The 26664-nt window shown below is 36.6% G+C and overlaps 1 protein-coding gene across 5 annotated transcripts in view; it reads right to left on the bottom strand.

Annotated features, from left to right (window-relative positions):
- Positions 1 to 26664, bottom strand: part of PIK3CB (phosphatidylinositol-4,5-bisphosphate 3-kinase catalytic subunit beta) — a 76045-nt gene that overhangs the window by 35154 nt on the left and 14227 nt on the right. For 3 of the 5 annotated variants that reach the window (XM_087725505.1, XM_087725504.1, XM_087725506.1), the window contains 8 exons: positions 19927 to 20038; positions 13253 to 13334; positions 12660 to 12845; positions 11589 to 11814; positions 9963 to 10186; positions 5137 to 5319; positions 2483 to 2644; positions 1628 to 1714 (listed from right to left, as the gene is read on the bottom strand). In XM_087725505.1, coding sequence (XP_087581631.1) covers positions 1628 to 1714; positions 2483 to 2644; positions 5137 to 5319; positions 9963 to 10186; positions 11589 to 11814; positions 12660 to 12812 — 1035 coding nt within the window. In that variant the 5' untranslated portion in view covers positions 12813 to 12845; positions 13253 to 13334; positions 19927 to 20038. The remainder of the gene's footprint in view (positions 1 to 1627; positions 1715 to 2482; positions 2645 to 5136; positions 5320 to 9962; positions 10187 to 11588; positions 11815 to 12659; positions 12846 to 13252; positions 13335 to 19926; positions 20039 to 26664) is intronic. The other 2 variants (XM_087725507.1, XM_087725508.1) reach the window with 1 other exon arrangement.

Raw genomic sequence — 26664 nt, 5'->3', positions numbered from 1 at the left:
GTCATTTTTTTTAGTTCCATTGTAACTTTGAATGGTCATTAAATAAATGGTAGTAAATCAAGGACTACCTGTATATACCCTTTTAGTGGTGACAAATCTTTCTAAGTTATGAGCATTACTGTACAAGACTTGAACAGGAACAATTAACATACGGTATTAAATATTGACAAATGAATGAAAATGGAGATCCAACCAGTCTCTGCAAGAATTACCTGAGGCACAATCTAGTCCGGTTATCTGGGAAAAGTTTGAGCCTGTTGGTCCTGATGAAATGGACAGAGTCTTCAGTACTATGAATTCATCTATCTGTGGTTTAGATTCTCATATCTCCTAGCTGATTAAACTGTTCTGGGGAGTATCAAGTGGTTGGGTAAAGGCAGTGGTGAATACTTTTCGGCATGAGATGTGAGAAACCCTTTTTAGGGAAGGTTGTTGACTAAATGGTTGCTTACAGCTTCTGAGGGGGCTGGAAGAAACAGATTATCTGGAACCTTTTCAATCAGGATTTGGGCCTGGTTATAGAACTGAGATGGCCTGACTGCATTTGTTGATGAGCACTGTTGGGACTATGATGAAACCAATACATCCTTCTTAGACATCCTTGAACTTTCTCTGACATTTGTATTCATAAAGCAGGAGCTGTGAGTTCAGCAATTCCAGCTGTGAATCCAGAATGCACACCACTCTTGAATTGGGAAAGGCAACCGCATTCAAGGTCGGAAATGAAATATCCTCACTTCTTAATGACCCACAAAGTCACAACCACTCGGTATTGAAGGGATGAGCTGGAGATGGTCCCTCCCTAGCCAAACCCAGACAATCTAGAGACACTGAGACAGAACTTCAACAGCCTCACTTTGCTGACCTGGGCGTGTGTGTCAAAAGATATGCCTGGGTTCTCATCACTTATTGCTTTCATCTAGATGTTGAAAAGGAGGTGGAAAAGGCATTCCACAAACGAGGGGCTCAGAGAACATCCTCTCCATAACCAACACTTATTGGAACCAGCCCTGGACAAAGGAAAAGAACCACCCTGAATAGTGTCCCCAATCCCTTCACCTCAGAGCTATCTCAGAAAGATGCCATGCTGAACACTACTAAAAGCTACTGAGAGACTAAGGAGCACAAGAATGAATTAAAAAGTAATTGTTCTGTAAAACTACTCAAACAAATTGAGCAGAAATCAATAGGCACACAATAAAACACATCCTCCATGACTCTGTGGTAGTTAAATATAAGAAAACATTTGTATGTTGTACTTGGGCATCACTCTATTTAAATTGTTCAAAGCAATTCATCTCTAAGCTACTGAACACGTTAATGGCATTTAATACTAAAACAATGTAATTTAAAAGGAGGATTTTTTTTAGGTTCATAGGAAATGGTTCATTTCCTTTTATACTTACCAAAGAAAAGAATGTTTATGTATGACTCAATTTGAATTGTCCATAGTTTGTAAAATGAGTAAATGGAACATTAAATAACATTAAATATCAAATAATATAAGTTATATAAATCTATAGCTTTGCTCATGAATTAAATAATAACTCAAGTATGTTCATAATATACAAAATGTACTGGGATGAACAGATAAATGTATCTCTTGTATTGGAAAATAGTTACTTACTTTGGCAATTTCTTCTGTATTCAATTTGCTACCATTTACTAGCAAAATTTTGAAAGGGTGGCCAATCTCCCAGACACTTTGAGTCAACTGTGGTAGAAAGAAAACAGCATTGTGTGATTTTCATTCTCTTTAAGTAATACTTATATACTGTACATAGACATTTCAAAATCAATATACTAGTAGTACAATTCTAATTTGTAGAGCATCTGGTAGGAGTGGTTTTGGATATAATGGAAGTGCTTGTCCAACACTGGATAAAGCTCCAGGTGTAAAAAAGGACAATCCACTTTGGAAGCGCTGAGTAACTGCAGAACATTTGCAGGCAATAAGCCCAAATCAGAGATCATTTATTCCAGGGAGTCCAGAAAGAAGTCTGGCATTAATACAGTAATTCATCCCTCCAATTCAATAACAGGAAAAAATGCAAAACTACCTGTTAGGATTCTTATCAGAATCATTTCTCTTTTGTAAATAACATTTCAGCAGATTAGAACAAAAACATTAAACTGAAGTCATAAATTCTGTTTATTTCAAAAGTTCGCACATTGTGGGTTGGGGATATTTCAAATTAAAAAAAACACGATTCTAGGCAAACTGGAATCACTGATAAAACTCCCCCGTCTTACCTGAACAAGTCTACAGTGGGCTTCCATAGGTTTAACCAAAACTATGACAGCTGAAGTAGTTTTGTTGAAGGACACAAATATATTTTATCATTCTAAGGCACTGCAGTATTATAGTTTGAAAATCTCTGGATAGCAATCAGAGTTCTCTGAATAAATGCCTCACCTCAGGTCTAAAGCAATAATACCCCTCCCCCAATAGTAACATCCACACATATGCATGAAAACTCACACGTGATTTTTTGGGTGGTAGAGGAAGAGGAAGATTGTTTGATTTTCGATTTACTGCTGCTTCGATAGCGATCATTTCCTGTTCATACATTGCTTTAATTGTGCTGCATTCAATAAGTGTCAGCTGAGGAAGAGCTCTGTTTATTACACAACAATGGATATACTGAAAAAGAAAATTATATATTATAAATATGTAATTTATGTAATTTATTTATAATATAAATATATTTATATTATTATAAATTATACTTGGAAGTTCAGAATTACATAGAGCATTTCAAATAGGAATGTGACTGTGCAAAATCCCAAGGGCCCTTTGTGCTCCTTCCCGAAGACAGAATGTGAGCCCTGCAGCTCCTGTAAAAGTTCTAATGGAAGCAGGGAATTATTAAATATAGGTAACTTAATTAACTGCACTTAATAACTTAATCTTAAGAAAATGTTAATTTGCATGTGTAGCAATAACAATAGCACTTGGACTTATATACTGTTTCATAGTGCTTTTTCAGCCCTCTCTATGTGATTTACAGAGTCAGCATATTGCCCACAACAATCTGGGTCCTCATTTTACCTACCTTGGAAGGATGGAAGGCTGAGTCAACCTTGAGCCGATGAGATTTAAACTGCCAAACTGCAGCTAGCACTAACCATTGCGCCACCTCAGCTCCATACTACTGTGTAGTGTATAGTACTATACACATTGTATCTTAAGTAAATTAAAATCACATTTAGCTGCCCAGAGTTGCTGGGAGCCAGGCGGCATATAAATTTAATACTTTTTAAATTATATTTATGTAAGATTAATAAATTATTATCTGATCACGACAATATGAAACGACACTTGGCAGTTCTTTAGCTGCTATTGGCCTTTATATATCTATATCTATATCTATATCTATATCTATATCTATATCTATATCTATATCTATATCTATATCTATATCTATATCTATATCTATATCTATATCTATATCTATATCTATATCTAATCTATATCTATCTATCTATCTATCATCTATCTATCTATCTATCTATCTATCTATCTATCTATCTATCTATCTATCTATCTATCATCTCTCTATATCTATATCTCTCTATCTCTCTATAGCAATAGCAATAGCAGTAGACTTATATACCGCTTCATAGGCCTTTCAGGCCTCTCTAAGCGGTTTACAGAGAGTCAGCATATTGCCCCCAACAATCTGGGTCCTCATTTTACCCACCTCGGAAGGATGGAAGGCTGAGTCAACCCTGAGCCGGTGAGATTTGAACCGCTGACCTGCTGATCTAGCAGTAGCCTGCAGTGCTGCATTTAACCACTGCGCCACCTTGGCTCTTATCTGTATCTGTATCTCTATATCTATCATCTATCTATCTATCTATCTATCTATCTATCTATCTATCTATCTATCTATCTATCTATATCTATCATATATATATATATATATATATATATATATATATATATATATATATATATATATATATATATATATATATATATATATATATATATACACACATATATACACACACACACATATATATATATATATATATATATATATATACACACACATATCTAAATAGCTTGAAATAGATCTATACTAGTCTCCCTTTTTTTATTTGTGCTGATAAATAAATAAAGGGAGACTAGTATAGATCTATTTCAAGCTATTTAGCTCTCATCAGCTAGCCATACCCTTACTGGGATTAGAACCTGGGCTATATCCCAGGTTCCAGTAAGGGTATGGCTAGCTGATGAGAGCTAAATAGCTTGAAATAGATCTATACTAGTCTCCCTTTATTTATTTATCAGCACAAATAAAAAAACACAAATATAACAAAGGCAACAGTAAAAATATTGGGTTTCTGTCGTGATGGACTCTTGTGACGAGCCGAAGGACAGATGATGGAAGCAGTTAGCTTCCTCCCATAATTGGGGCTTACCAGGGGTTGTACAAATCTGATATATATATATATATATATATATATATATATATATATATATATATATATATATATATATATATATATATATATATATATATACATATATATATATATATATATATACATATATATATATATATATATATATATATATATATATATATATATATATACATATATATACATATATATATATATATATACATATACATATACATATACATATACATATACATATACATATACATATACATATACATACATATATATATATATATATATATATATATATATATATATATATATATATATGTACTTCCATATATTAAAAAATAATTAAGGCCAAAGAACTTCAGAAAATAAGAGTATATTGAAAAAAGATTATACTTTTATTACCAATTAAGCAATACATCCAAAGTTGTAACTAAATAATTTGCTCCCACCTCTACATATTTAAGTTTTAAAATGTTGTTTGGGATATGTATAATACTATAATTTTTTTATTAATATGACAACAAAGTTCTCATAATCATTTATATGAAATTCTTTCTCTCTTTAAGTCCATGTGTACTAGCATTAACAAATAAGTTTATCTTAAAAAGAAAAAATAATAATAATATTATTCACAGTTTAAATCAATATTTTATATATAATTTGTTTTTCCAAGTTCCAAATTGGCATATTATTTTGTGAGAAAGCTACCTGGAATTGAATTAATGGATGATCCCCAAAAACATATTCCATTCTTCCATTAACTTGTAACACATAATCACAAGGATCAACTTCTTCATCTTCTTTTCCATGGATAGTCAACCATTTCCGAATTGCCAATTCATTCAACTTAATAGGGTTAATATTAGGAGACACTTGAAAACTAAATACATCCTATTAAGAAGAGACAGAATGTATTATTATCAAGCATTAAAAGGAATTTGTTTATGAAATTATAATTATTTTAAGTTATCTTTTGTGTTAGGTGAAAAAGACACTATATAACTGGTAAAAGAATGACTTAGATTGATAAATATTTTTCAACAAAATTACTTTTGATTGACATAATTTATCTGACAGGTTAAATCACTGATAACTAGAGGTATTATAGGCATGTTTTTAACTCATAAAGGCTCTCATACGATATAGAAAACTCATACCATATATAAAACTCTTATACCCACATCCTGCTCAATTCAGAACTTAAATTAAAAGCATCTCAGAAAGATGGGTTGAGTAATCTCTACAAGAATGTATTCAAAAAAGCATTTGACCTTCTCTTTGACATCCTTTCAAATTTTTGATGAATGCTATCTTATCACTTATCTGGCCTCTAAATCTTCTGTTCCCATGATAAGCTTTTATCAGCTTTAAGACTTTAATTTCTTTTTATGAAATTATTTATTAAATTGTTAATAAAATATATTAAATTATTATTAAACATAGAAATGTATAAAATATTATATTATAATTTCTATGCATTATCATAGCATTATTATATAAATCCTGTGCAATAATTAATTAAGGGTTATTATATGGCGAATAAAAATAAGAGTAAACAAAATTGATTCTACAGAGAAAAACAAAAACTCTTGTGTTTCAGTATTTTAAAAACTTCTGTGAAAAATAATTTTAAAATTTTCTTAAAGGTATTTCGGAGTTCAAATGCTGATTCTTACAGACACTTCAAAATTGGCCAGAAATATGCCAACACTATACAACTAAAATAAAGCAAGAAAAATGTTTTGCTGTTAAGAATCCTCCTAGCAGTGTCTATTCCACATTCACAAAATAGTTTTATAAAGACATATGGAGCTTTCACTCTAGAAAAAAATGTAAGGATTCAAAAGCAATTATTGACAAATGTAAATCATAGCTCAGTTTTCATTTCATTTGGTTTTATTATTTTATTATTTTTTGTCTGGAACTTTATGTATCAGCTTTTTGGTAAGCAGCCAAACATCATGATGGAATATCATAGCTAAAATGAAGAAGTCAGTCAAAATCAATTCAATATTTTCTTAGGTTCAAAATGTATTTGTCTCAAAACTGTTATGTTCTCTGAAGTTTCTGCCAAAGCCCAAGACATAAACTGAAATAGCAAATATTCAAAAATAAAGTCATCAGCTATGTTTTCTGTATATAGTTGATATTTCATAGGAGTCACCTGTTTCTATAAAGCTCTACACACAGTTTAAGTATTATACAATAATGAACAAAATCTAACATAAATATTAATAAGTTTTCTAGGAGAGATGGGATTGAAATTAACTTTTTCTAAAAAAGCTATTTTCCCAGTTGATAAATTCCTCTTAAACTACAATTCCTGCAAATATCAGCTGATATGGAAATTTTGAGTCAGGAAACACATGGCAAGAAAGAGTTAATATGCCCTTAGCTAAATTAATTTCTCTACGCCCCCGATTTTTGTTTGTAAAGAAAATAAGAATATTCAAAAATATATTCAAAAATAAATATATTCAAGCAGGTTCATAAACATTATATTGATTAATCTTAAGCACTCAGAAAAAAATAATATAATTTTACTTTCAGACAACTAGAGGATATCTGTTTTACTCTTATGCATATAGAAACAAAACATTTTTTGTTAGTAACTATCATTTATACTATCTTTTATTTTGAAATTGCTGTTTTAACTGGACAAGACATAAACTGCAGCTATCTTAATATGAATGGTTAAGTCTGGAATTGAAATAAACAATCTTCCTCCCCCTACCACCAACAAATCAGGTTCCGATTCATGCCTGGGAAGAGTATTTTAGGGAGCTTTATACAGATCCTGACTATGTAACTAAGGAGAGCCAAGTTACTATGGCCCAAACTCCTTACTGGCCCCCTGTTACACCAGAAGAGATATCCCGGTTGATTGGAGCCCTAAAGGCTAATAAGGCACCTGGGGCTGATAATGTCCTACCAGAAATAATTAAAAAGAACGCCAGTTGGTGGGCTCCACTTTTAGCATCACTGTTTACATTTATAGACAAAGCAGGCCATATGCCTAGAGATTGGGGAGTAGCAATTATCATACCAATTTATAAAAAAGGGAATAGAAATGACCCAGGCAACTATAGACCCATTAGTCTTTTAAGCATTATTAGTAAACTGTATGCCAAACACCTAAATTATAAACTTCAAGATTGGCTAATTTCAGGGGGGATAATCAAAGACGAACAAGACGGTTTTAGAAAAGGAAGATCGACGGTGGATCATATCTTGGTACTCCACCATTTAGTACAAAAATACACATATAAAAAAAAATCCTCTCTTTTTGTGGCCTTCCTGGATTTTAAACAGGCCTTTGATTCAATATCCAGGATAACCCTCTGGGAGAAGTTAAAATGCACCACTATCAATAAACGCCTCCTCTTCCTCATACAAAAATTGTATGCCAATTCCACCCTGAAAGTGAGGTGCAACCCCCAAGGGAGTTTAACCGGCTCAGTAAGGGTACAAAAAGGGGTACAGCAGGGTTGCATCCTATCCCCCTCCCTCTTCAACTTCTATATTAATCCCCTGATTGATCTTTTACAGAACCCTGATTTCCATCCTCCTAATCTAGCACAACGCAAAGTGCCAATTCTCTTATATGCTGATGACACTGCTATCATATCACAAACCCGCATAGGACTGAAGAGAGCAATTAGGGCAACACTCGGCTATTGCAGGCAAAACAAGCTGGTCCTTAACTTCGATAAATCAAAAATTTTAGTTTTTGCTAAAAGACCAAGCCAATACTCCTGGCAAATAGAAGGATATAGTTTGGAACAGGTTAGAACATTTAGATACCTTGGTGTGGTTTTCCACTTGCTAGGGACATGGAAGGCACACCTGGATCACACATTGCAAGTAGCCATTAGGTCCTCAAATACAATCAAACATTTCTTTTATACAGGTGGAGGTCAGTTAGTACCTGCTGCCTTAAAACCTTTTGAGGTCAAAACATTGGCACAAATTCTTTACGGGGCACAAACAGGAATCCTTGCAAAGAGAGACTTGTTAGAATCCATACAAACAAAATTCCTGCGAGCCATCTTAGCTGCTCCCAATGGAATTCCAAATGCCCAGTTAAGAATTGAAACAGGCATGCCTCAAATTCAAGTAAGAGCCTGGAAAATGATGATCATTTATTGGCTTAAAATGCATTTCTTTCCAGAGGGACTGTCCCCACTAGAGTTGACTGACAACTTCTCTTCCCCCTGGAAACAAGCAATTCATCACAAGCTGGGCTCTTATGGGCTCTCACCATTATTCTTAATGTCCCTAGGCTTTGAGCAAGCAAAGCAAGTAGTAATTGATAGAATGAGGGACATGGAGTTCCAAGAAGAACTAAATAGGTTGCCCCTCCCCAGTAAGGACAGAATCAAACAGGGTGTGTGGGAATCGGCAAGATATCTAAATGACCTGATCTCCCCAAAACAAAGAATAGCTTTCTTCAGAGCCAGATTTAACATTCTTCCTTCAGCACTCCTCCAGGGCAGGTATAAGAGAACACCTATAGCAGAACGGGTCTGTATGTGGTAAAGGAGAAGTGGAATATAATTCACATGTACTATTACACTGCGAGCTATACAGAGCTTGTAGGTCTGCACATATTCTCCCCTTATTAGAAAGATTGCCAGGGAGGGCAGACAATTTTTATCTAGGCTTTCTCCTCCAGGACAGTAACATGGTTACCACGTATGCAGTGGCAAAGTTCTGTGCTGCTGCAATCTCCATAACAAAAAAATTGGCTATAGAAGTATAGTACCATCTTGTACCAATTATCTGGACATCCCTCTAATAATCTCTGGACCGTTGTGTTATTATCCACTTTTAATGTCAATACTTTTTAATTATATCTTAATGTTAGTATTTTTTAATATAATGTAAAAACGAATGTGTATTGCTGGTCTTTGACCGTAACAAAGATTTTACTTACTTACTTTTAACAGGAGAACAACTATCAGAGATAAGCACTTCGGTTTTTGAGAATGAAATTAAGATTTCCAATGCCACCTACATTAGTCATTTTTTAAAATGCCATAAAATGCCATTGATTCCCAAACATTCAGAAATTAAAATAGATTTATATTGTAATTTCACAATTCAAGTTGCAATGCTCAAAGCCATGTTCCACTTTAATGTGAAATTTAACAGTTAATTCAGAAGGTATCGGAAAAAAAGTGTTTTGGTTTAAAAACAAGGAGATGAAAGGAGTGGGATCCAAAATCATTCATGTAATTTAATTTATTAGGTATTGAGGCCATCCAACAAAAAAGACTCTGGACAGCTTATAGTATATAAAATACATAAATGTACAGTTACACTCAATCATAGAATTTTCATGTTTGCTCTCAATCAACTGCAATGCCATATCAGATTAGATCTTAAAACTGTTCTTGGTTCTAAAACATAGCTGTCTGCAAAATAATACAATTAAGGGACCAGAAATTCATAGAATGCCCATCAACTCCTTCACATTTAGTGAAAATTATTTAAAGGATAGAAAAGTGTGAAAATTAGATTAAAAACCCCACCTGACAGTTTTCATAATGGATAGCCACAACAATATTGCCACCATAAAGTTTATCCTGGAAGTTGTCCTGGATTGCTGGTTGTAATTCTGGTGGGTATGTGTGCTTTAACCAATTCATCGTAGATAATCCCATCAGTGACTGCATTTTCTCTTCACTAATTTGTCGCATCTTGAGCCGAAATTCTTTGATTTCTGGGTTTTGTAGGGCATCAAATTCATGGAGGCCTAGATTGTTTTTGTGTTTTAAAAAAAAAACAACAGCAAAATTTAAGCTTTTACTGTACCTACTTATTGATTATTATAATCATTAAAGTCCATTTAATATATGAACATTTATGACACCCACATACTAAGGGCCTTTTACAGTCCATGAGGTTTAAAAAGTAAAGTGTTTAATAACTATAGAATTACATTATTTTCTTTATATTGAAAGGTTAATTTTAATGCATATTTAATCATTTGTAGGATAAGTTTTTTTTAAAAAAATACAATCTGTACATTTTACATTTCTGTCTATAACTCCTCGTTTATAGGCTATCTTAGTTAATTACTATTTGCAAATACAATGGTAATTAAAAAAAAAATCATTTTCTGAGTATTGCACATACTAACTAAATTTTGTGCATCTGACCACAATGCATGCAGAATGAGAGTAATGATGGCACAGTTATACAAGAGTTTATTAAAATGGGACAGTAGAAACCAGTGATCTTCACGGCATCTTTATCTGTTCTCTTAGAAACCATTTTACTTGCAATTTAAGGAATGCATTGCAGTTGCTAAGTGAGGAGATGTCATTCTCATGTATAAAGTGCAACAGGGGTGGAGGAAAGGAGAGCTAAAGAAGTTGGACAATATTGTTTAAATTGACCCAGTTCAGAATTCTCAAACTGTTATGCAAGTTGGAACATGTCTGTTCTCCAAATTTTCCAGGTATCTGGACTTCTTAATGCAGCTCTCAGCAATAAATAGATAGAATATTATACTTTTGACTAAACATCCCAAAAATCCATTACATTATACAAGGAAAGATGGGACAGTTGTAACTCCACACTCCGTCTGCCTCCCTATAGGTTGATGGCAAAGACTGAGATACAACCAGCAATTGGCTGCTTTGAAACCAAAGTTGTAATCTGTAATCTTAGTGGTGATGGATAGTGAGAAAGCAACTCCGATGCCTGCTGGTGAAGTAGGACTATCTAAAGAGTGTTGGTGATCGATGACTATGTCCTCTTGCTCATGGAGGGAGGGAACCTTTGGAACATGCTGGGATGGGCAGGGGAGTACAGTTTTCCTCATGGTCCTTGACTCCATTTATCCCCCGTCACAAAGTGACTGCAGTTCTGTAATCCAGCCAAGGAGAAGGGTTTTTTGATGCTCATTGCCAGCTTCCCACAAGCAAAAGCAATTGGGAAGCACACAGGAAGTTCGAAATCCATCCTGCTCCCACTGTTTTGTTGCCCACCAGTGGCCATTCTGTTTAGGTAAGGAAATGTTCCTAAAAGAATGACCCAACAGGTCATGGGTTGTTTAGTGTAAAATAAAAATATAATTATCTTGCTTCAATTCATCTCAAGTTAATGTGCATGTAGTGCGTTATCCCCAAAACAAGAACATTGACATTTACCTTTTCCTATGAGAACACTTATTTTAGAGTCTAACTTTTCTCCTGGATCACAGCTTCTTGTAATTAACTGGAGAACAGGAAGAAATGGTCTAATATCACAGAGTCTTCGGGTTTCATCTTCCAGTTCCTCACGTACGGCTGTTTGGTTCACACAGGAGAACATGTAGGAATCAATCTCCAGAAGAAGATGAAATAGAGGGTAGCTGTGTGCTTGTTTCCATAATAGCTGCAAATAAGATCAAATTGTGGTAGCAGTTGTGAATCAACTGGAAAGTAAATTCTTTTTCAATTTAAATTCAGCATTAATTGATGTTCCTTTCCTACTCTTGCAAACTCAAACTCCAGCATAAACAAACATCCTTAAATCAAATCCAGCTGACTCAAGCCTTCAAAGAACAACAAAAGTATCAAATTTCCATGTGTTGGTATGTTGAGTTTATGAGAAAACTAGTTCCTTCTACTACAATGAGTATTCTAGAACAGCCTTTCGGTAACAAAAAGGACACTTATAAAACTTTATTTATATTTAACCAGAAAGTTCTAAGAGCTTTTTTCTGCAAATTGGTTCTTTTGTGATCTCTTTGGTAAGTTTCTCAAACTATTGAACTGGGTTGGGTAACTATGAAAGCAAAAATCAATTCCAAACCAAATGTATTTACTCTATTAATCAATCATTAGACTTATTTCCTAAAAATGGAATAAAAGTGCTTGGCTATCTTCAGTACCAAACAGAGATCTCCTACATTTATTATTTAGTTAATGGAAGAGAGAGTTGGCTGAGCAAGTACACTTCTAAAGATCCAGAGGGTTCAAGAACAGCACCTCTGGAATCTTCTCTAAGGGATGCAGTGGGATTATTTTCTTTTCAAAATATTATTTATTATATTGCTCTTCTTCTATGACTAGAAGCTAGATAACCACTACTGAGACTGGACGTTTCATGAAAATGACTTGTGCTCTCATAGGAGAAAAAAAATAACCCATAAGACATCTTAAAAACATCTTAATAATTCATATGAAGAATCTTAATTAGTAAAAATACTGATAAAAAATATCTAAGCAGCATTTTACCTGTTTGATATGACAAATAGTGGCATCACGAGGAACTTCTAGACTGATGTAAATTCCAGTGGGAAGCAGGCAATCCACAGTGATTGAACTATCAGCTGCTATATGTGAATCTATTGCCCAGATGTCCAGGATATCTGCCATGGCAGGAGGCATTATAGAATTTAAATATCATAACCACATGGACCTAGAAAGAAAAACAAATATGGAGCAAGCTGAGATTTTTTTTCTGTCCCACAGATCATTTTGGGGAAAAAAATGGAACAAAAATCTACAGAATTATAAGTCAAATTCCAGTAGAACCAGCCTTATAATGAATGAATTCTATGAATACATAAAAGTGTCTTTGAGATGTGCTCAACTGCTATGGAATACACAACAACAAACATACAATTTTCTTGGCAACAATATGCTAAGAAGAGGCTGCGCTAATGTCTCCATTTGAGCCAGGGTGACTTCACAGAAATGAACATGTAAAGAAGTGGTCTACTATTGTCTTCTTATGAGAATCTTTTTGATTTTTTTCAGCTTAGGCTATACTGGTATTCCTTGGAGGTTCCCCATTGAAACACTAACCAGGCCTGGCCTGCTTATCTTTTAAATTTTGATAAGTCAGCCAGGCATTGCCACTAGCTTAATGTTATGTCCATATGAAGCCACTGTATCCAGGGAGTTCAGCTATCAAGACAAATTAAGTATTTAGTGTAAATATAAAGATATGTCAGCAAAATCGTATCACATTTTAATATTATATATAACATTAGCACTCCATTTTTATGAAGCAACTAGTTGATAATCTGGAGATGCCCAGATATTTATTTATAGAGAGAAAATGCCCGGACCAAATGTAATTTCTAATGTTAGATTTTTTCCCCTAACCAGAGGGAGCCCTTATGGAGTACTGTGAAGCCGTTACCATGGCAATTCCACTGCGCTGTATCATAGAAGCAATACTGTAGAAGCCATTTTAAGGCACAACAGGCTGTATCTTAACAGAACACACCCTGAGGGCAGGGGTGGGTTTCAAAACTTTTTACTACCTATTCTGTAGAGTGGCCTATTTTGTGGGCGTAGCTTGGTGGTCATGTGACTGGGTGGGCATGGCCAACTTGATGTCACTCACCAGGAGATGTCATGGATTGGATAAAATGTGGTGAAGCTCACTTAACAATGATCTTGCTTAGCAACCAAAATTTTGGGCTTAATTGTAGTCATAAGTCAAGGACTATCTCTGCCTTTCTCTGCATGGCAGCCTTGTCCTAGTAAACTCCTTTTCCTTTCTGGCAACTTTTCTCTCTGTTAGAGGCACCAAAATAATCCAGACAATGTAAGGTTTCCTGCTGCAGCAGGGGGTTGGACTAGATGACCTCTGAGTACCCTTCTAGTCCTAAATTGCTGTGCATTTTTCTTTCTTTCTTTCTTTCTTTCTTTCTTTCTTTCTTTCTTTCTTCTTCCTTCCTTCTTCCTTCCTTCTTCCTTCCTTCCTTCCTTCCTTTCTACCTTCCCTGTGGGAAGCAACCCCTCCAAAAAAAATATTAGTCCCAGAAAGGGAAAAATCAAGCTGCTAACAAAGAAACCTGCTTGAGGCTCATTCCATATTCCTGCCAAATAGTGATAATGATATAATGAGCCTATAGAAAGTTTGGCTCCATTCATTCACACAAACAGGGAATCATCCAAACACAAAGCCTATATTGCACAAACCCCAAAACTTCAAAAACACAGAACCATATAAGAATCCTTCCTTTTATCTAGTTTGTTGTTCAGCTGACCCAGAAACAAACTGCTGAATGTCACTTTGCAAACCTCCTTCCAAGCAGCTTTTCAGTTTAAAGCAGGACTCTCCAAAGTTTGCAGCTTTAAGACTTGTGGACTTCAACTCCCAGAATTCCACAGCCAGGCATGCTCAGTTCCGATTTAAAATGACAGCATTTGTTTTTCTCCTTTGCTGAATCTTTCGGATGAAAAGTGAGTTTCGTTTCCTTCCTTCCTTCCTTCCTTCCTTCCTTCCTTCCTTCCTTCCTTCCTTCCTTCCTTCCTTCCTTCCTTCCTTCTCTTTCTTTCTCCCTTCCCTTCCTCTCTGTCTCTGTCTCTCTCTCCCTCTCCCTCTCTCTCTTTTATTTTTAAAGCTTTTTTCCCTTGCCTGAACTGGCAGAGAAAATAAACCTTTAAAAAAAATAAAAGCTTCTGATGAAGCTTCTGACACAACAGATTTGGGGCCTGGCCAGGACACCATTATTACTACTGGTCCTATAGATTTTTCACTACCTCTTCTGACGTACCATACCATACCAGGAAGAACCCGAGGGGGTTTAGGGGTGTCTTACTACCACATATTTGTTTCCAGAGGGTAAGTCATCTGTGTATCAAGTTTGGTTGAAATAGCTCGAGGTGTTCCAGAATTATGCTGGAACGAACACACACACACATATCATATATATAAATGATTGGACTCCATTTTTATGTGCTATCCAGTTGCCTTCAGTGCCATAGGTGGCTATATACATTTGATTAATAAATAAATAAAATAAAATTTGAAAGCTTTTGTCTTTGTTCTTTTTCCTTTTAAACTGTTGTTGGTTAGCTTTCTAATAGCCTATTAACAGTAAGCATGGTAAGATTCACATTAAATATAGCTTTTCATTAGCTGTAAAGAAATGATATAATGCCTTTAGAATAGCTAACAGGTGCACAGATTAAAGGAATAGGACAGTATCATTTATTATTATGTTCAAGTTGCCAATAAAATGTAGTTCACAATGCAGTGTTACCGCAATATGAGGGTTGATTGAAAATTAATGTTTCCAATGCTATACATCACCAACAGATGTCAGTACTAATACTCCAAAAGCTCTGACATGTTCTTTAGCATCTGTTATTTCATTTCATTTGGCAGCAGGTTCCTGGGGGGGGAAAGTGTGTGTTGCTATTCTTTGTAAAATAGAAGCCTGTGATAACTCAGCGTAATTTGAAAAACATGCTACAATTGAATTTTCACAGTCAAAGAAGTCTCTCCAATTGAAATTCACCATAAAATACAAGTTATTTATAAGGATGACTGTATTGATATGAGTTCTGCATGACCCTGGGCCAAAAAAAGAAAAGAAAAGAAAATGACGCACCTCAAAGATTTGGTATGTATGATGAGGAATGAAGTGGATGACCTGTGGATGACTATCTGCTACATTTTTCCTGACTGTAAAAGCAACATCACTTTTCCCTAGTTTTTCATGTCCTAATAGTAGCAATAGCATTACCAATAGCATTTAGACTTATATACAGCTTCACAGTGCTTTACACAGTGCTTTAGCCCTCTCCAAAAGGTTTTTATAGAGCATATTGCCCCCAACAATCTGGGTCCTCATTTTACCAACCTTGGAAGGATGGAAGGCTGAGTCAACTTTGAGTCTGGTGATTCAAACTGCAGGCAGCCGGCAGGCAGCAAAAGTAGCCTGCAGTACTGCATTTTAACCACTGTGCCACCTCAGCTCTTAAATAGTAAATCTTTACTATTATTTAGTAAATAGCATGATCTCTGAAATTGCAGAGTTTCAGTCCATTTCAATTCACTGATACCCGAGATGCCAAAGTTTAACTGATTTCATCTTTCACTGTATTGAGTTTTTTAACATTCATGCTTCTTACATTCCATGTGCCAATTGTAATTCTGTCTTTGGGGCTTCAGATTTTTTTTTTCCTGTATAGTAAGGTCAGTATATGCCATGAAAGTTTTAATCTAGCCACATCATAAATATCATTAGAACTCCAAAACATCTTAGCTCTTCCTCTGTATGTGCTGTGTGCCATCCAGCCTAAGGGCCCATCATCCTTAATCATTTTATCTTATCTATCCAATAAGAATGGAATTTTTTTGGTAAAATACAGTATAGATTACAATTTCTTCTTCCTTGCTGTATAAAAATTATGCCTTTTCTGTTGTCTATAAGATTGGTTACTTGAACATCTTCTAGCATTGCTGTTGTTCATTAAACTGTACGTGCTGTTTGTTTTAAATGAGACCTTCATGCCTTTGTTGTTTTGTTAGTTGCGAAGTTGTGTCCGACCCATGGCGATCCCATAGAGAACGTTCCTCCAGGCCTTTCTATCCTCTACCATCCCTCAGAGTTCATTTAAGCTCATGCCGACTGCTTCAGTGACTCCATCCAGCCATCTCATTCTGTCGTCCCCTTCTTCTTTTGCCCTGAATCTTTCCCAGCATTAGGATCTTCTCCAGTGAGTCCTAACTTCTCATTAGGTGGCCAAAGTATTTAAGTTTCTGGCCGAAGTATTTGAGTTTCCTTCATGCCTTAGCTATGGATTATGTATGTTGGAACACACCTTTAGTAACTTTCTTCATTTCTCCCAGGAAGACCATCCCCACCAAAATGCACGTGGAGGATAATTGGGGAATATATAATTACTATTATTAATAATAGTTAATAAGCATTAATATACCATATTCCGAAAAAACAAAGTAAAAACTGATAAACTGATTTTTTTCCATGGTAAAGCCAGCCATTGAATTAGAAAGAAATGTAGCTGCATGAAGCAGATGTTTTGACTGGAGCAGAAGTGGGGGAAGCTTAATCCTTTTTTTTGAGTGGATTGTTTCAATGTTAGTGACAATATAATTCTATCAAAACTATTTCCCTGCTCATGACAGTTTTCATCAAATAAAGGATCATTGTTAAACTGTATGTGGCCACCATCTCAGTAGGTGGATTTAAACCCTTATTTGAATTTGCTTTGTTTGCCAATTTTATTTACATAAAAATTAGTGTGCAAAAATGCAGCACTTCAACAATAAACCAATTGTCATTATCAGCCAAGAATTCTGATTTTTATATTACAGAAAGAGCCACAAATATTTCATTCATTATTAATATCTAAGTCATGTGTTTTGTTACTATATGATATTGGCTTTCATCCTCTGAATAACTTTGTTCTTGTAAGACTAGCAAAACAGTTTTCCAATCTATGCAACAGTGATTTTAATAAATAATTTTAAACAAAGTTCTGCAGTAGACATGAGTAACATTTTTAATTTTTTCCATAGGCCTGTGGATTTCTTGACAAATGCTGTTTTAAATGATGTTCCTCAAGATAAGATTTCAAAAACAGAAAAAAAGAATTACAGTGGCGTGAAAAGTGCATTATATTAGAATTTCCACATATAGGAGATCTAGAAGGCAAAGTGGCATCTCACCTATCTTTACCAAAATACACCAGAATACATTTTTAAAAGCAGCATTGATCCTTTGGCAGTAGTTGTCCAGTTGGTTGAAAGTGACTTGCATTTACCTCATATTTATATTGCACTTCTACCTTGCCAAGATTTCGGTGGGTATTCACATTTCATCTTTGTAGCAAACATGTGAGATAAATTTTGAAACAGAATCATGCCGGAAAATATAAGCTGCTTTGGTTATTAATACTATTATTGTTTAAATTAAAGTTGGAGAATCTATGGTTTTCAGATATAGCTGAATTACTAATTCCAGAATAGTTTGTATCTACTGTTTGTATCTATTCATATACCCACTAAGCCAAAACAAATTACCGTATTTTTCGGAGTATAAGACGCACCAAGGTTTTGAAGAGGCAATTTTTTAAAAAAGTAGGTAGGTAGATAGAAGGATAGAGAGGGAGAGAAAGAGAGAGAAATGCAGTAGGTAGGTAGGGAGAGAGAGAGTAGTTAGGTAGGTAGATAAAGGAGGGGGGGAGAGAGAGAAAGAGAGGGAGAGAAATAGAATGATATAGAAATGCAGTAGGTAGGTAGGGAGAGAGAGAGTAGTTAGGTAGGTAGATACAGGGATATATATATAGAGAGAGAGAAATAGAGACAGATAGGATGATAGAGAAATGCAGTAGGTAGGTAGGAAGAGAGAGTGTATGTGTAGGTAGGTAGGTAGAGGGGGGGAGAGAGAGAGAAATACAGTAGGTAGGTAGGGAGAGAGAGAGAGAGTAGGTAGGTAGGTAGATATTTCCAGGTGTATTTATCCATGTGCTGGAGAAGGAAAGGAAAAAAGTTTTTGCATTCTGCAAACCTCCTCAAATGGCCAATTTTTCGTGAAAATGTGCCTGTTTTTTAACTTTAAAAAGGCATGAATAGCCTTGGGGGGGGACTTGCAGTGTGCTCTGGGGGGGGATGAGCAAAAAACGGCCTGTTTTTCATGAAAACGGGCCCTTTTTTGTCAAAAAAAATTGCATGCATAGCCTTATGGAGGCTTATAGAGTGCTGCTGGAGGGGGGGGGGCAAAAAACGGCCCACTTTTTTGGTCATTTCTGCCCTCCCCAGCCCCCAGGAGCTCTCTGAAAGCCTCCATAAGGCTATACGTGGCCATTTTGGTGAAGAGGGTGGGGCTTCGGGATGCAAAAAATGCTGTATTCGACGTATAAGACGCACCCAGATTTTCAGCCTCTTTTTTGAGGAAAAAGGTGCGTCTTATACTCCGAAAAATACGGTATGTATTGGTCCGGCATGTATGAATGTAGTGTCTCCAGTTCACAGAGCTGGAAGTAGATTTGCGGAGAAGGATATTATATGAATTTTGTGGTCCCATCTAAGAATAGATATTGCTTAGTTGTTACACTGACATTAATAAAGAAAAATGGAACTTCTCTAAAATTGCACTAATCTTACCTTCATTAGAGACAATAATAGTCTATTTAGTAGATATGCCTTATGTTCTTATACAAGCTTTCCTGCCCTTTCAAATAATTGAAAAATAAAAGAATTATCATATAAAGATTTCAGTGCTGATTAATGCTAGTTCTCATTTTCACCCCATTAAGTAATACAGTGTAGTTTAGTCTAGTATCTATGAAGATTCTCAGTCATCCAGGTCATGGTTGTCCCAAAGGTGCTTTTTTCAAGAGGCAACTGGACTTTCTGTTTTTTCTTTGAAGATATTTTACTTTCCATAAAAGAAGCTTCTTCAGCTCTGGAGTTTAGTTTGGTCTAGTGGTTAAGGAACTAGGCTCGAAACAGGAAAGTGTGAGTTCTAATTCCGCTTTAGGCATGCAAGCCAGGGGGTGACTTTGGGCCACGCACGTATGCTTAGTCTAATTCATCTCCCAGAATTGTTGTCATGTGGAAAATAGGAGGAGGAAAGAGTATTTAAGAATGTTTGCCACCTTGAGTTACTTATAAAAATAATAAAGGTGAGATAAAAAAGATCTTTTAAAAATGTTGAGAAAAACCAATCAAAATTATCCCCTTTATATATAAGCTTATGGAATTGTAACTTTAACAATAAAAATAACTTACATTGTTGTTTTTCTGTTCAGAATTCATTCACAGTAATTCTGGCCACTTAAGCTTATTTGTGCAAACCATCTTTTCTCTTGGTTTTCTTGGAAAGATGGACTGGATGTCAGAACTGTTCCAAAAGAAGAAGAGTAAAATGGCATGACTGAACAGAAGGTGCTTAAATCATAAAATATATTAGCTCTATGCTCATTTCCAATTAATTGCAAATTGCAAATGTACACAATGTATATTTCATATCATAATACCATATGAACTCACATCTCATAATACATAATAATTCCAATATTCCAAAAATATTCTATGGGGAAAAAAATCCATATTAAACCACCTGGCAATTGAAAGCCCTGAACTTAATCTGTTTTACATGGATGTTGGTTATTTTTCTATCCTACTTTCTTGACTTCTTGAAACAATATAGTAAGAAATTTAAAAGGAAGAAACAGGGACATAAACATGGAATTAAAAGGTATCATCTTCATCAGTATTTTTTTCCAACTTTCAATTTGGTTTATTTCCTTGGAAATATAAAATATAACTTTTAAAAACCTTTCAATAATCCTACACTGAAAAGGACAAGAGAAGAAAAGTTAACACTTGGATTTGCCAACTATAGTGATTGCACCTCTATATTTATAAATGTGTTTTGTTTTATTACCTTCTCAAAAGCAAAACAGAAGTGTAGGTAAAGCCTTAATTAACTATGATGCTATTGTGACAATTTCTTTGTGGAATAACAAAATTATGAGAAGCCCACTTTTTCATGTGGAATCTGGCAGATTTTATAAAATATTTTATGATATAAAATTATCATAAAGCATTTAATGACATAGACACTGTACAACCCCATAGATCATTCTTTCAGAGATATTTTCTTACCAGATTCCTCAATGCCTTCAACAGTAACAGAGCTTGTAATGTACTACTTTCACTGAAAAAGCTGGATACATCCAGACATGTATCTGTCTTGAAAATAGTCCATGCTGAGTTATATAGCACAGTCAAACATCAGCACAGGAAATATTTTTGACACTTAAATTTTTTTTTTAAATAATATGTATGTTAATATATGTAAAGATATAACAATAAAAACCAAAAGACTAAATTACAAAACAATGAGCAAAAATACAAATACATGGATATAATTTTTTATTTATCTGATCACTACAGATGGAAATATTAAGTATTACAGAGGATACACATACAAAAGTAATATAAAAACCTAAGATTGATGTGTGTGAATTAGCAGCCTGTTAAATCAGAGATCAGAGAGTGCTCTGAAACAGTTCTACAGAACAAGTACTGAAGGACAACATATATAACACATACAACTTACACAGAGTCACATATATTCAGGATGTAGGATATTTCTTTATTACTTATCTGGAGCAGCTGAAGGGAGAGCATTACAATATGCTGGAGTTTGGGACTTGTGGCTCCATACTATGGTATATGCCATAAGTGTTGCAGGCAGGATAGTCTAGCAACAATAACTTCTGGCTAGTTAGATTAGAAGCACTATTTAAATGAACTTAGCACTAGTTGATGATCTTAACCCACAGTTCAGCAAAAATTATTAATGTTAATCACATTTTCAAAATGTAAAAAGTTTCAATTATTTGCAAGAACTTTCATGTAGCCTTAATTTCCTGATGCTTTGCTTCTGTTAACATTTTGAAATAGTCTGTGGGTAACCTAATTTCTTTAGTTCCCCATTCCTTTCCTGCACAAGTTAAAACATGCATTTAAGTAAGATACTAACAGATCTTACAGATGGCTTTAACTTCTTTTTTATGTTGAGAATGACCTTTGGCTTACCTGAAGGGTCCTTTTCTGGGTGCTGTGAAGGAGTCCAATCATGGGTTAAATACAGCCAGGACTGAATTGAAACTTTAAACCATGCCTCTGGTGCTGACTAATCCTCAGATTTTCTTCAATGAAGGTGTGGACAATGTGCGCTGAGAAGTTCAGGAACCAAGTCAATGAAGGTCGTAAAAAAAATATCCACAAGTCCAGAAGAAATCATATGACAAATGGTGGAGCAGACCCCAGGGTGGGGTTGGACTCTCCTTCGCAACACCCAGAAAATGACCCTTCAGGTAAGCCAATGGTCATTTTCCTGGGTGTTGCTCTGGAGAGTCCAAGCATTGGACATACCCAAGCTAAATGTCACTAGGGCAGGAAGCAGAAGCATCCAGGGTCTCTCCGCTGGTATGAATGCCCTGGAGAACTTGCTTCCCAAATGCCCCTTCTGCAGAAGCAAATTTGTCCAGTCTGTAGTTTCAAACAAAGGGATATAAAGAAGTCCACGTGGCAGTCTTGCAAATCTCCTCTATCAGTGCCTGGGCTTCTGGTAGAATGTGATATGGCATGGCACCGGAATAGATTAAATAGCGTGGGCCGAGGTAATACAGGCCTATAGCCAATGTCTGATGGTCTGAGAAGAAACTTTATGGCCCTGGGATGCAGGTTGAAACGAGACAAAAAGTGATTCAGAGGGTCGGAAGGCAGCCGTACGTTTGATGTACTTACGTAACTCTATGAATATCGAGCATGTGCCACTTTTTCTTTTTGGGATGTTTGGGGTGCGGACAAAAATCCGGAATTATGACCTCCTGGGCAAGGTGAAACTAAGAGTTGATCTTGGGTATAAATGCCGGGTCCAAACGGAGGATTACTCTGTCAGGTTGTATCAAGCATATGTCCTCGTGAATTGACAGTGCTGCCAATACAGAAATTTGCTGTACCAACGTGATGGCAATCAAAAAGGCTGTCTTAAATGTCAGATGTTTGAGGCTGGCCGATCGGAGAGGTTCAAAGGGCGGGCCAATGAGAGCCCACAACACCACACTGAGATCCCATGAGGGGTACCTGTGAACGACCGGAGGCCTCAGGTTGGTTGCACCCTGAAGAAAACTATGGATGATGGGATGACGACCAAGGGAAGAATGCTCTACTGTCACGATCGTGGACAAGGCAACCACCTGTCATCTGAGAGTGTTAGGGGCCAGGCCTTGGTTGAGTCCATCTTGCAAAAAGTCTAAGATCTGAGAAATCATAGCCGTAGTGGCCACAGCGTCGTGCTTTCTGCACCAGCTGTCGAAGGACTTCTATGTGGCGTCGTATATTCTGGTCGTAGAAGGCCATCTGGACGACTAATGGTGTGAATGACATTGGTGGAAAGACTACCCCTACTTAGGAGGTCCCTCTCAAGTGCCAGATGGCTAGTTGTAACCACTGGGGCTCTGGATAGTGAAGCGCTCCCTGGCTGAGAGAGACCTCGTGCTAGGGAATCTGCCAAGGAGGGTTGATGGAAAGACTCACCAGGTCAGCAAATCAGGTCCTTCTGGGCCAGTAGGGAGCCATGAGTAGAATTTCCACCTCCTCCAACAGGATTTTCCGAATCACCCTGGGAAGAAGAGGCAACGGTGGGGGGGAATGCGTACATCAGTCTCGATGGCCACGGACAGTGGAGAGTGTTGACCCCCTTGGCTTGCAAGGTGTGGAATCTAAAGAACCTGGGGAGGTGCGTGTTCTCCAGGGTGGCGAACAAGTCAACCAGGGGATGGCCGAACCTCTGAGACAATTGGTGGAACAGATCCAGGTGCACGCGCTACTCCGAGTGATTGACTGTGGCTCTGCTCAGACAGTCTGCCTGGATGTTGTGGTCCCCGGAGATGTCCTCTGCTTGGATCAAGCACAAGTATCTTTCTGCCCACCTTCCCATATGCTCTGTCTCCTCCATCAGGGACCTGGAGTGAGTGCCCCCCTGACGGTTTATGTGTACCTTTGTGGCCACATTATCTGTTAGGATTCTCATGTGACGCCCCATGATGTCGTCTTGGAAGTGAGAGAGAGAGAGAGAGAGAGAGAGAGCCACACCGCTCTCAATTCTAACCAGTTGATGCTGTGGGACGCTTCGGGTGTTGGTCATCTGCCTTGTGCAATCTGGTTGTGGAGATGAGCGCCCCAGCGAAATAGACTGGCGTCCGTCATGATGGTGAGACAGTCTGGCTCTTTGAAGAGGGTGCCCTTCGCCAGCGTGGGGGACAGCCACCACTGGAGGGACTGACGTACCTTTGGTGAGACCTGAACCAGCTATTGAGAGTTGCTCATGTTGGCCCTCTGGTAGAGCAGGACGAGCCATTGTAGGTATTGAGAATGAAGGTGTGCCCAAGGTACTATTGACAGGCACAAAATCATCTTGCCAAGGAGTTGTGACAGCTGCACGATCGATGCCTGCAATGACTGCAGTACCAGCAACACCTGGCTTCTGATGCTTGCCAACCGCTCTGGAGATACGGAGACCTGGCAACTGGTGGTGTCGAAGATGGCGCCCAGGTGCTGCAGCCTGGTGGTCGGATGCAGATTACTCTTTTCCTTGTTGATGGAGAACCTGTGATGTTGGAGGGTTCACAATGTGTGCTGCAGGTCTTGCACCGCTTGTTGCCGTGACAATGACTGAATGAGGACGTCGTCCAGGTAGCAATGCAGGCGCACCAGGCGAGATCTCAGGAAGGCCACCACAGCAGCTAGGATCTTTGCAAATTACCAGATCTGTACTGGTAGTGGTGGCCTGCATAAAAGAATCTCAGGAACCTGTGGTGAGCTTTGCGAATGGGGATGTGGAGGTAGGCCTCCTTGAGATCTATGGATGTTAAGAGAACTCCCGGCCTGATTTAACCCAGAATTGACTGAAGGGATTGAATCTTGAACTTCCGGTATGCTACACATGATGGTTTATCACTTAGGAATGAAGAGAAACTGGAAGCGCGTCCACTGGGATAGCTGAACTGAAAAAATCTGAGGATTAATCAGCGCCAGAGGCATGGCTTAAAGTTTCAATTCAGTCCTGGGCAGATTGGCTGTATTTAACCCATGTTTGGACTCTCTAGAGCAGCACCCAGAAAAATCAAATGGTCACACAAATATATTAATTTGTCGGTCCAACACATGTAGCAAGTCATATAAATAGCCAGATAATTTGCAAAGAACTCATATAGTGAATAGAAATATCCATTTCTGCTGCTTCTTCCAATTTCTGTGTGTGTGTCTGTGTGTGTGTGTGTGTATACATACATGCATGCATACATACATACATACGTGCATAGAAAGACAGATATAGATATATTCTGAGTGAGTTTTTGAATTATTTTAGACACATATTCATAATTAAGGCAGAAGAAAATCGTCTCATTCTACAGATGCAGAACGTATTGACTTCAAGATACTTGAAAGAAAAAGAAAGATTGCACTCCATTATTTGTTGTTCAACCTATTTTTTACACATTGCATTTGAATATTTTTCAGTGTTTAGTATTTACTGTATTTTCATATATAACTTTCCAAACATTCAATTTTGTTTATAATTTAAATAGAACCATCCCCCAAACTCATGAACAATGTAGTATAATGTGTCTAAAAGACCTAACCACTATTAGGCTTGAATATTCTTGTTAAAACAATCACTGTTCTTACAATATTTTATGAGTAGGTCACTCCAATTCCATTGGGAGAGGAAACAGCAGCCCCCAAAACCACATAATCATTCAAGGCATATGTGGAAAAGTTATGTAAACTTGTTAGGGCAAAGTATCTTGTTTACTTATGATACGATATCTTTTGTGTCCCCAATAATGACTTCTTATCATACACCATTCTAGAAATCTCTTCATGGATGCTGAAATATTTCCACACTGGCTACCTTTACCATCTGCTGTAGACAACAAAGAAGCCAATTTGAAAGAATTTTAGGGCACATTCAAGGGGACTCCAGGATGAGTGGTCTCACAAAGTGCCATGCGATTACCCACATAAAAGCCGTTAATGCTAAAACATATCAGCACACACTGGAGATATTAGGGGAGAAGACTGAGCTAAGCTTTCTGCAGCAGCAACTCCTCCTAAATCAATTCATCACTTCAGGTTGTTTGTTCCACTTCAGTGAAACAAAAAGTTCACCTCCAATAATCTAAATTGCTTTGCTAAAGCAAAAATTTATCATTTCAGAAAAGTTTATAGCAACATTGTGCTTGAATGTACAGAGTAAGAAATTGTAGAATAGATTCTCTTGCTGCATCTTTCTCTGCGTCTATCTCCAGAACACTCATGGAAACTGTGTAGTGCTTTCTAGATATGTCTATCTCACAACACCCACATAATATGTGTGAAATATTTAACTGGGAAAAGTTGAACTATGGGTACAAACCATGGTCTAATGTCTATGGGGAAAATCCTTAGCAAAAACAATGAAATTATAGAAATATTGAAATGTTTTGTTTTATCATGAAGTGACAGTATATTCAAATTGCACATGCCTTCTGACAGAACCTAAAGAGATAGAGAAGATTGTGGGATCTCTCTCCATGTCCATAGACGATTGAAAAATTCACATTTCTTACAACCTGCTTCTGAAAGCTATTGCTTTAAGACATGATTATTGAAATCTATAAAGGAAAAAACAAGATTCTAGAGCCTTGTGGTCTGGCATTAACATAGAATTTGCTAGAATGCTTGCAATTTTTGCTCAAGTGGGGACAGAATGCTTCATTTGGCGGAGGGCAGCAAAACATGATTGGAACAAGTGTGGATTAGCACCAAAAGACGGAAAGGAATCTGTAATGTTCTACATTAACAGCTTGAACAAAAATGCACCTTGTAACTGAATAACTTGAGTTGATACACAATACAATCCAGCCCTAACGATTAATGTAAAATGTTTTCTTAGAGCAACATACA

The sequence above is a fragment of the Thamnophis sirtalis genome, unplaced genomic scaffold (assembly GCF_051295495.1).
Source record: "Thamnophis sirtalis isolate CommonGarterSnake01/CBP01778 unplaced genomic scaffold, rThaSir2_p1.2 scaffold_11, whole genome shotgun sequence".
NCBI classification, from domain to species: Eukaryota; Metazoa; Chordata; class Lepidosauria; order Squamata; family Natricidae; genus Thamnophis; species Thamnophis sirtalis.
This window is presented reverse-complemented; position numbering and strand designations above follow the sequence as displayed.